The 12303-nt window shown below is 32.1% G+C and overlaps 1 protein-coding gene and 1 long non-coding RNA gene across 2 annotated transcripts; both read right to left on the bottom strand.

Moving 5' to 3' along the window:
* Positions 1-3969: 3969 nt before the first annotated feature.
* LOC141674086 (uncharacterized) lies at positions 3970-5472 on the bottom strand. Its single transcript, XR_012555830.1, has 2 exons — positions 5294-5472; positions 3970-4813 (listed from the first exon to the last, which is right to left on the bottom strand). It is a non-coding gene; the product is annotated as an uncharacterized LOC141674086 (long non-coding RNA).
* A 2651-nt stretch (positions 5473-8123) lies between these two features.
* LOC141723306 (adenylate isopentenyltransferase-like) lies at positions 8124-9340 on the bottom strand. The gene has a single exon (XM_074525105.1). The coding sequence runs from the start codon at positions 9158-9160 to the stop codon at positions 8249-8251; it is 912 nt and encodes a 303-aa protein (XP_074381206.1). The 5' UTR covers positions 9161-9340; the 3' UTR covers positions 8124-8248.
* Positions 9341-12303: the final 2963 nt, after the last annotated feature.

Genomic DNA, 12303 nt, shown 5'->3' with positions numbered 1-12303 from the left:
TTTAGTGTCGCCTAATTACCCGACGCGAAAAGAATATACCTTTAGCGTCCCCTGCATATACCACGCTGAAAAACCGACGCTAAATGCCAATTTTGACCGTGGCTAAAAGTCATTTTTGTACTAGTGTTCTTATCTTCTAACTCTTTCCATGCATATCTTCTTTTGTATTAGTCTTGATCTTCTTTCCTGTAAATCAGCTTCCTTCCTTAACTGTTAGTCCTCCCGTACTTAAGTTCTGATATCTATCTTCTGATATTTATCTTCTGATAATCTAAGTTCTGATATCCTTAAATTCTGACTTCCAGTAAGTACTGATTCCAGTAAGTACTGATATTTCCTGTTTGTTAAGATCTGAAAACTAAACATGAAATATATTAGACATGATATCTCAAATATATCTAATAGATAACTTGTGCATTAAACTGTTATGTTGTCAAATTCTATAGACATATAGGGTCTCAATATAATTGGTGTTTATTCATCTTCTATCTATTTTATGGATGTCTGGTAGTATAATATTCGTACAATGAAAGCTGGCGTTTGTCACTTTCATGTTATCTGATTAGTGTCATCAACATTACATGCTAAGGTTAAGAATAAAAAAGGCTATTGAATGAAGTATTTAATGAAATTAGAATCTCATGTTTGTGTCATATAGGTATTCAACCCTCTTTACTTTCTTATTTAATGTTCTTTAGTATAATCTCTTAGTTAATTGTAGTTAAACAATCTCAAATTATTATTCGTCTTAGCATTGAAAAATAACCATACCATTGTTGCATAGACACATTGATTAAAGTTAACCTAAACCAGTCCCCGTGGGAACGAACTAGAATTAATTCTATATTACTTGCGATCGCGTATACTTGCGTGAATATTAACGCGTGTTCTAGCCCCAACACTTGGATGTTACATATGGTATCAGAGCCGACTCTCAAAAGCTTGATGCGTCAAGTTGCCGGAGGTGGGGACACGAAGGCTGGTGGTTTTATCCCACAATGGCAAGAGGTCCGGAGGTGGGGACACGAAGCCAACCGGTATTATCCCATAATGGCTAGAGAGGTACGATCTTGGTCTTATGGGCTGTCTGTTCCACATCGAGGAGATTTGAGACTTATGTTTAGTTTATAAGACAAAATACTACTACTACTACTTGCACCAACAAATCATGATATTTTGGGGGCCTGTGGTGGGCTTGTCGTAATCCAAGTTGGCTGCACTAGGGGCAGTATGCTTTATCTTATTTCGGACTCGTAATCAGGACTTGACCCGGTTTTCGAAAAAGGCTCGGGATTTGATCCGGGTTGTCACATATGGTATCAGAGTTCTGCCCGGCCGGAAGTGTAGAGGCACTGCCCGGGTTTCGTATATGTGTTTGTGAGATCGACGAGGACGTCAATCTTATAAGAGGGGGTGTTTGTAACATCTTACATCGATAAGAATAAGAGTGTTTGTGACATTTATATATACAAGTAAACAATCAATGTGTACCAAATCGCTAGTTTTTTCGTACTGACCTGTGGTGGGTTATTGAGTCCGGTATGCATTTGGTTGTGGGCTTGGATGTTATACCCGCCCCCTCCCAATTAAAGCTAACAAAAGTTCAAGAACACACATACAACCAACTATGTCAAAAATATACACTAAAATACTCCACCAAAAATTGAAAACTCGTGTATAGGGCTGCATAGAAAAAAGGTCCAGAGCTGAAAATCGGACCGGACCGGGTTTCTCGATCCAAAAACCGGACCAGACCGATTTGATCAGGGTCGGTCCGCAGTCCTAATATCTGAAAAAAAATTGTATTCGGTCTGGTCCGATCTGAAACTGGAAAGCCGGAAAAAAAACCCGGTTGGACCGGAAAAAAAATTGTATTCAATTATTATACAACGACTTGTGAGTTGTGAGTCTTTCTGGACTTCTCTTGACGTCAGTGTGGATATCAATCACATTCACAGGGTATTAAAATCAAATCACAATACACAACCACAAGAATTTAGGGTTTTAAATCGAAGCTTCAATTTTCAATTTATCGAAGTAAGTTTTTTTTTCTAATTTTGGGTATTAGGATACACATAGTGAACCTCAATGTCTTGCTATAGTCTTGGGTTATATTTCATATGGTGTTTACAATTACTTGTTCATATGAGGTGAATCATATTTGGGATTGTGAAATTTGTGTCATTGTATAAATTGTATGTATGTTATTACAATTATACTAGAGGTTAGAGTGCAGAATTAAAATATGTTCTTGCAACTTGTCTCTGAGCAATAATTAAATTTTAACTGCAACAATTTCATTCTATAAATGCTGATTGCTAAATAATTCTCTTCCTTCTCTAACTGAAATATAAGTAACATGGTTCAGGATCAGGGGTATGCTAAGAAGTAAGTACAAGTGGTGAGAATGTGTCTGAATGATGACAACTAAATGAACTGTGTCTGAATGTCTATAATTGTAAGATTTTAAAATAATAATTGCTAAGCTATGTTCAAACATTCACTAAACTTAATCAATTAATTTTTTTACTTAAATATAGTTTGCAGATGTGTTTGCAAAGACTTTTACTTAATTATAATTGCTAAACATAATTAACTATATTGGGTCTTGCCTCCGTAAACTTGTAAGTTATTGACTATAGCACGTAACAACCTAATCCTTTGTTGTCTGGCTTCTGCAATGACATAGTCTTAGGTCTGCGAAAAATAATTAAGTGAGTAACATTTAGTTTGACACATTTATAACTGTTCTGAGTAACAACTAAATGAATTAATATAGCATAGAATTTAGAAGCAGCATTTAGTACAGGAGGAAGACCCTTGATCAATTTAGAAGCTCTCTAACTCCCAAGGTCGTATATTTATATCTGTATTTGTGAAGCAAAACTATATTTTTCTTCATTTTGTATATTTATATGTGAATTTGGTTTAAAATTAAAGACAGTGCAATGTCTTATTTATGACCGCTTTGCGCAAAGTAAAAAATGATAGAGATAAAGTCATGAATGTCGAGGAAGCACTAAAAGAGATAGATGACCTGGAAGATGGTATAAGTATGTTACATTTATGTAATATTTTTTTCTCACTTTTTTTATTTATCTATACAGATATGCATAAAAATGGAATTAATGAGTACACGATTTATGTCACAAATGAAATTGAAGAGATGTAGTCTATGTAGGTATTCAGTAAAACTGGGACAGATACTATTCAGATTTCACTTTCTTTTTATTATTGTAGCATTTTAGTTGTTTGAAGTATCAATATTTCCCTGCATTGTTTGTTCACATTTTTTGCATAATTATAATCTACACAAACTTATATGGTACATCTAATATACTTAATCATGCAGGCAAATCAGTTTGATGCAGTAGGAAGTAGGAACGAACATCCAAAGTTGATGAAAAGTTGTCAGGATTATCATTCTTTAAAGCAATTTTAATGTTACTCACTTGCTGCACCAGGGGCTGATTTGCAATCTTTTCTTTTGTATTATTTTTTGACTAGAGTCTTAATTAGTTTTATACATTCAGTTTTTTTTTCAAATTGTATCATTGTATGCATAATGATGGTGACACACGTCGTTATTTGCCTATGTTTGATGAAAAAGCTTATATTCATTTTATTATTATGGATTATAGATTAGTCCATGGATTTGTTTTGTTGGTTGAGTTGTAATTGCTTGATAGAATCTTGCAGTATTAATATTTCTTGCAAGAGGTGTACATTTGAATTTAATTTTAGAGTATACACTACAAGAAAAAAGGCTAAATTCGACCCGGAAAAAATCGGTCGAATTTAGCTTAATTCAACCGCGAGTCGAATTTAGAGGTTCGGTCGTATTTAAGTAAATTCGACCGGCTAATTACGACCGGATGAATATAACCGCTTAAATTCGACCGCCCAAATTCGACCAAAGACGGTCAAATTAAGATTTTCGTTTAAAATTTAAAACTACCGCCTAAAAAATTGAAATTTCAAATTAATTTGAAAGGCCCGCCCAAAAATTAAACTCGACCGTATATGGACGAAAAAATGATCCTAAATTGGACTGTCTGCTGTCGAAATAACAAACACCAATTTTAAAAAAAAATATTGCCGGAAACTACAAGATTCTGGTCACATTCAGGCTGCCTCATTTCGACCCCAAATGAGGGTCACATTCAGGCTGCCTCTTGGAAACTACATGGGAGAACCCGAACCATAATGATCTTCTATGTTTACTCGCAGCCCAACAGAAGCTGGAATGCATTGTTCCTGTTTTCCACTGTATAACAGTATCCAAGATTGCTTGCCTACTAACACATTTGCACCAGCATCTCCCTATTACATATTGACAGGAGTTAAAAATTTAAAGCAGCAACTTCATCATCCTTTTTTAATTCAACCGATTGTCCTGGTGCGGACGCTTATTCCTTTTGTTCTGACGTGTATTTGGAGTACCTTTAATGGAGTTAAGCATATTAGCTTTTGGAGTTTGTAACATAGCACCTCCTAGTGAAAGTCTTCTACTGCTTGGTACACCGCCACATGAATATCTAGCACCCTTTTTAAGGTTCTGAGATTTCATAGGGCTTGGTTTTGATCCAAATATTGTTTCCTGTTCAGTAATTAACTGCCCTTGCAGCTTCTTCTGGTCCTAAAATGGAGGAACAAACGTGTACATGGATCATGATTGAGAAAATGCTCACGTAAAACAATCCATATATAGGTCATGACTGAGACTGTAATTTTAGACTCTCTGCCTCTTGCGTTCTTGCTCTTTTTCTTGCCGTAAGATGTTGTACTCTTCAAGCATGTAAATAAGCCGAATCTGATAAACACAAATTAGAGAAGATTGTTATAAATTATAAGAACAAGTACTAGACTTCAGAAGTTAACAAGGAAAAAATAGAAGATTATTCATAGACAAGGTCTGCCTCTCCCCCTCCTCACCAAGAACACCATTCGGAACATCACTCTTCTCCTTGTATTATTTCACCAACAACAATTCAAACAAAAAATTATCCGAAACTTAAACAGCACAAATATATAAAAATATATGAATAAAAAAACTATATCAACACAACCAATTTTGGTGGCTCAAAAAATCCGATGACTAGTATTTTAATACAATAAAATCATTTCTTTTTTCAGCTAGGCATTTCATCAAACACCTAGTGTGCGCTGACAGCGGTGACGAGATTTGTTAATAATGCTACTACTACCGTTGATGCCGCTGCTATTGTAACGTATACTTCCGCATCCGCATATACATAGGCATATACACACTACTCAGAGAAAAAGGATTTACCTCAGGGAGCATGGGAAGGGAGAGAGAGAGAGAGAGAGAGAGAGAGATGCAAGCATTGCAGGTACATGGCCAAAGATTGTTAAAAACTAAGAGATGGATAAAGGGAGAGAGAGGCGGAGAGATGGAGGCGGGGAGACAGAGGCAAGAAGAGATTTTTTAAGAAGGAACGAGGGTTTTTAGTATTTGATTTACTGGGCTTCAAATTTGGGCCTTAAGTTATAAGTAGCTTTTAATTTAAAAAAATATTAATTAAATTAGTGATAGGTCCAAATTAATTTTCTAAATGAATAAAAAGAAACAAAATAAATAGAATTAGTTTTAGGTCTTTAGTTTTTCTAAATAAATAAAGAGTTATTAGTTTAGATTGTTAAATCGCTACGGGGTAAAAATGAGGTAAAAATATATTTTGGAAGTAAAAATTGTTTTAATTACACATGACTAGTATGTATAATTTTTAAAATTTATTACACAATTATATATATTTTTAGAAAATTTACTACTATAATTTTACTAGTTTTATATCAAAATAATTTTATTTGGTTTATCATTTTAAAAGTCAAGCATCAGGTTGACTAATACTACTAACTAGTGTTTAGTCCCGAATTGGTGATTCCATTTTTCTAAAAATATTTTCATCGATCCAACCGTACGGATGTCAATAGATATATATATATTAGGGATATAATGAAAATTTCAGATCAAAATAGTTTTATTTGATTTGCCATTTAAAAAATCAGGCATCACTTCGACTAATACAACTAACTAGTGTTTATTCATGAATTGGTATTTCGATTTTTTTTTAAAAAAATTCATCGATCCAACCGTACGGATGTCAATAAATATATATATTAGTGATATAACGAAAATTTCAGATCAAAACAATTATATTTGGTTTGCCATTTTAAAAGTCAAGCATGAGTTTGACTAATATAACTAACTAGTGTTTAGTCCTGAATTGACATTTCGATTTTTTTTAAAAAAAAATTTATCGATCCAACCGTACGGATGTCAATAGATATACATATTAGTGATATAACGAAAATTTCATTTCAAAACAATTTTATTTGGTTTGCCATTTTAAAAATCAAGCATCAGTTTGACAAGTAGAATTAACTGGTGTTTAGTCCTGAATTGGTGTTTTGATTTTTTAAAAAATATTTTTCATCGATCCAACCATATGGAAGTCAATAGATATATATATATATTAATGTTACAACAAAAATTTAAGATCAAAATAATTTTATTTGGTTTGTCATTTTAACAGTCAAACAACAATTTGACTAGTACAACTACATAATGTTTAGTCTGAATTGGTGTTTTGATTTTTTAAAAAATATTTTTCATCGATCCAACCGTATGGATGTCAATAGATATATATATTAGTGTTACAACAAAAGTTTAAGATCAAAATAATTTTATTTGATTTGCCATTTTAACAGTCATACAACAATTTGACTAGTACAACTACATAATGTTTAGTCCTGAATTGGTGTTTTGATTTTTAAAAAAATATTTTTCATCGATCCAACCGTATGGATTTTAATATATATATATATTAGTCTTACAACAAAAGTTTCAGATCAAAATAATTTAATTTATTTTGTCATTTTAAAAGTCAAACATCGGTTTGACTAGTACAACTACATAGTGTTTAGTCGTGAATTGGTGTTTTGATTTTTTTAAATATATTTTTCATCGATCCAACCGTATGGTTGTCAATAGATATATATATTAGTGTTACCACAAAAGTTTTAGATCAAAATAATTTTGATTATTTTGTCATTTTAAAAGTCAAACATCGGTTTGACTAGTACAACTACATAGTGTTCAGTCGTGAATTGGTGTTTCGATTTTTTTTTAAAATATTTTTAGCGATCCAACCGTTTGGATGTCAATAAATATATATATTAGTGATATAACCAAAATTTTAGATCAAAATAATTTTATTTGGTTTGCCATTTTAAAAGTCAAGCATTAGTTTGACTAGTGCAACTAACTAACATCAATTTTATTTTTTTTAACAAATAAAGAAATTTGAAAATTCTTAAAGCGCATAATTTATTTTTTCAAGAACTAAATTTTTTATTTGGATAACTTTTATTTTCTCCCATATTCATAATTTCAAAATATTCAGTAACATTTAAATAATTTTTTATAAAAAATTAAAATTCTGAAAAATTCTAAATACAACCGAATTCTATTAAAATATAACTTCGAAAAAGGCGGGAACATTCTCTCACTTTTATTTTAAAAATTTTAAAAATTTCCCGCCAATTTATGTAAAAAAATTGACTGAAATCGGTTGAATTTAGGAGTCCCAAATAAATTACTTTGCGGGAAAATTCCCTCCAATTTTTATTGGGGCTAAATTCGACCGAATTTTTTTTTGGTTGAATTTAGGGGCTAAATTCGACCGTTTTAATTTCGACTGTTTTAATTTCGACCATTTTCGGTAAAAATTAGTTGTAAATACGACCGTTTAAATACGACCATTTGAATTCGACCGGTCTCGGTCGAATTTAGCCGTGTCTAAAGGATTCGACCCCATGCGGTCGAATTTAAATCAGTTGTATTTAACCTTATTTTCTTGTAGTGATAATAATTCAGGTGTTTATTACACGTAGAAAGCCTCTAAATTTGAATGTTGTCCTGCTAGTATTGTTACATGTAAAATACTAATTTCGGTCCGTTCGATCTATTCCGATTCGGATCAGTTTGGTCCGTTTTCAAAACCGATGCTAACAGATCTAATCCCCGTCCATATTTTTCAAAAAATCCAATTTTTATCAGTACAATCCGATTTTTAGTACTGGTGCAGCCCACTCCGCTCGTATATATATAAAAAGGTGTTCTTGTAAAATTAAAATCTTGGTAACACTGATTTGCAAAAAGCCAAAACTCAAAAAATGAAATAAAAAATCTAACAAACAAGAAGTAACGAAAAGGGTGCCAAACCTACTCATCTTTCAAAAACCGATTCATAATCTTGACGCTTGTTTCCACCACTTGCCTCCCCCATATTTTCGCTGCTTTTTCGCTATCTAATCCCATAGCCGCCTTAAACGCCGTCGTTGCGTCTACTCTACGTAGGTCCCACTTCCCTTCTCTCAACCGTTGGATCTTTCCCATCTGTCTCTTCGCTAGCTGACACGTATTCTCTTTAACATTCCTAACTGCCTCCTCGTACAGATCTTCCTCGTATTTTGTGCAATCATTAGTCAGGTATTTTTTGAACTCGGGTACTCCTATTGCTTTTTTTAACCCGGTCTCACTCACTGAGTTGAACTCGGGGGAGTGGTAAAACTCGTCTAGCTCGTCAACCATTCCCGAGTCAAGCATTGAGTCAACTCGTTGATTGAGGTACTCGTTTAGAACGGGTAAGAAAACATCGACCCATATGAAACAACAGTTGTACCGGAGCTCCGACGATACCGGGTCGGGTTTTGACCCGTTAAACACATCCGAATCCGGGTCGAACCGTTTTACGAGAAGAGCGTAAATGAGCGAGTTAGACCCACCTACAATAATAGGCAACCGCCGCCGGGCGAGAATTCCGGAGATAATAGTCGACCCGAGTGACCTAAACTCGGATGGGGACATGGATTTGACCGGGTCAAATTGGCCGAGTAGATGGTGAGTTACACCGAGTTGCTGAGACAATGTCATTTTATTAGTGGTGATATGGAGGCCGCGATAGAGTTGAATTTTATCGGAATTAATAATCTCGGAGTTTGGAAAAAATGTCGACGCTACATCGACAGAGAGCTTTGACTTCCCGGCACCGGTAGCGCCAAGAATGACGAGGACTTTGGGGTGGCGCCGAGAAGGTAGTGGTGGAGAATGTTGTAACATTGTTGTGTAGGGCATGGTTTAGAGTTTAGATTGTGTGAGAATGTTTTAGGTAATAAATAGTTGAGGTTAACATTAAATCATGAATAAAGTATGTTTAATGATATTAATGTGTGTTTTATGTGGGTTTATATAGAGAGATTTAGGGAGTGAAGGTACGGGGTGTTTGCAGGGGTTGAAAAAAGGAAACAGAGCATGTTCATGCTTGTACTGTAAGTGGAGGCTGTGTGGCATTTTTAATGGCTTCATTTGGATTTGCATGAGGAGTGAATGATACGGAATTACGTATGTTGCGACTTGTGCGCGCGCATACACGTGCACTTATGCATTTTATATTTTAAGAAGCGGAAGAATTAAAATCGGAATCATGATTTCGAAACAGTTAGAGATTAAAAAATACTTCCCTCAGTCCCTTCCAAAGTATCCGGTACGCATTTTAAGGTGCATAAAATATTTATATAACTTATTTTTATAATTTTTTTTTTCTGAATAAAAGTTGAATGTTTTAATTTTTATTTTAAAAAACAAAATTGTAAAAAAAAATTACAGAACTATACTTTATATGCACCTTAAAATGCGTGTCGGACACTCTCTAATCTAAACAATTGAAAGGGGCGGAGGGAGTATAATTTTTATGTATTATATTTTTATTTTTTAATATATAACGTTTGATTTTTTGACAGACATATTTAGGAGAGTTGACCATATAGTTAGAATTATTATTTTTTAAATTTTGTTTTATTGAATAAAAATATGAGATCTAAACTTTATTCATAAAAAAATTTTTTTGAAAAAAAATATTTTAACTATATAGCCAAACTTCCTAAAAATATGTGTGAGAAAATCAAATATCATATATTAAAAGACAAAAGGAGTATTAAAATTTAAAGGTCAATAGAAATGGGGGTTTAGGCTAGCCCATCAAACTAGCTATGTCATGTATCTTATTCGGAAGAGAAAGTCACAAGTTAGAAGTGTCTCCTTCCCTCTAGCAAATGTCAAAAGATAACTACGACCCCCTTGTGAGCAGCAAATATTCTTGTATATATACAACAGTTTCTGTTGCATACTCTTATCTCTAGGAACTCCTATACTACACTCTATAATTGAGTTATTATTTTTTTAAGGAAATTATTACTTTATTATTCTTTATAATATAATTCAGCCTATAGTTATTTAACATTACACTGAAATATTCTTTAAAATTAATAGTTAAAGAACACATTTATCAAATGCTATATACTGTAAGTTTTTAAATATTAAAGAAGGTGTTAAATCAAAAGCTTGTTAGGCAAAATATTGAATTATATTTTTTCAAATGAATAAGAAAACTTATTGTAAGTGGTGTGAGTTTAAAGATGAGTTTCCAGCTTTTCGTCGTAGAACGGTCAAATCGAGTGGATTGATAAGCTTTTTCTTGAAAATTACAGCAATTTTTAGCATGCCACAGACAAAATGGAAGTTCAAGATGACAGTGACGTTAGGGATATCTATGAGAGTTAAAGTGACAGTAAAAATAAATGTACCAAAAAAATGCACGCTCCAAAGAAGTGAAATTAAATCGAATGCAGCACAGTATATATTTGTAACAGGAAACTACAGGACAACTGTAAAATATTGCATGACATAACTTAAGAAACACTGTAGTTAAGAAAAAAATACTTAAGAAATATTATAAAATAAATATAGATGGTCATTTACACTGTGCTCCATGGTTTGAAAATGGAGAGAATAGAAGAGAAAATATAATTTTTAAATTTTCTTTTCTGGGGGTGCTTCGAATTTTTTGGTAAGAGAAAGAGAAATGATCAGCATAAAAATTTTCTATAATTTTTCTTTAAAAAATTCTTCACAAAATTGGGAAGATTTAGAAAAATACTCTCACATTATCTTTTTTTTTTTACCAAAACTCGCGAGCACACACCGATTAATTTTCTTCTACTATTTCCCTTCTGTTCTCCTCCCATTCCTTTTTTTCTCTTCTCTCCTAAACAATCTCTGGAGCACAGCATTAGTGCATGTCCGGGAAGCTAGTCTTTGAGCTTAAATGGGCTTTTATATTGGTTCAAAGTGTATAAATAAGTTGTTTAAAAGGGAATACTAAGAGCTTTAAAAATTTGTTGAATTTATAAGAGTTTTTACTCCAGTGGTACTAGCTATAATGGTTAGCTATATTTAACAAAATTATTTTATTATTATTTTTACATATATATATATATATATTTATTATTATTTTTACATATACATATATATATATATGGAAATTTTATATGTTAAAATAAATTTAGTATATATTTAGTTAAATACAAGTGAAAATATAAATAATATATTCAATGAAAATATATTAAATTTCTAATAGCATTTTAATATATATTACAATTGAAATATAATAACATATTTAAATATAACCAAACATAATTGATAAACATTACTTATATATCTATTATAAAATATATAAGTATATTATACAAATATGCAATGTATATTAAAATAAATATATTAAAGTTCAAAATATTAAATATAAAATAAAATTTTTAATATATATATATATTAAGTGTAATAAAAATATATGTATATATTAATATATAGAGTATGTTGTTTAAATAAGGCTGATGAGGATATTTTAGCTAATGGATACAATATCAATAGATATAGAAGACGTGATAGTGGATATGTAAAATTATTGCTAACATGTTTAAGAGTTGGAGGGATATATTTTTTACCTAATACCTATATATCATCCTACCAAATAGACTTTTTACGTAAAATGTGACCATAGTTGGAGATGCTCTAACTACTTTGTTGAAAAATATAAAATCATGTTCTAATATTATTCTGCCAACTTAAAATGTTAGAACTAGAATCTCGGATTTGAGTACTCCCTCTTTCGGAAGGGAGTATTAAAAAATATAAAATTATGTAGGACCTTATTTTATCAGCTTAAGATTTTTATGTAACTGATTACTTAGCATAGTTAAAAATAATATCGACAATATTAATATAGGATATTAAATATGGGTCAGTCCGAATAGTGTTTTACAATTCGCTAGGCGTGTCAGGGCGGTGAGGGTACCTCCGAGAGATTAATCTACAAGTTGGAGATTAATCAGACAGATTAATCGGAATATTAATCGCAAGAATATAAATATTTTTTTTTAATT

This window comes from Apium graveolens, chromosome 1 (genome assembly GCF_009905375.1).
Source record: "Apium graveolens cultivar Ventura chromosome 1, ASM990537v1, whole genome shotgun sequence".
NCBI lineage: Eukaryota > Viridiplantae > Streptophyta > Magnoliopsida > Apiales > Apiaceae > Apium > Apium graveolens.
Note: the sequence above shows the minus strand (reverse complement) of the source record. Positions and strands in the feature narration are given on the sequence as shown.

What these genes read in the sequence shown, in the direction of transcription:
- LOC141723306 (XM_074525105.1), bottom strand. Translation starts at nt 9,160, where the DNA reads ATGCCCTACACAACAATGTTACAACATTCTCCACCACTACCTTCTCGG.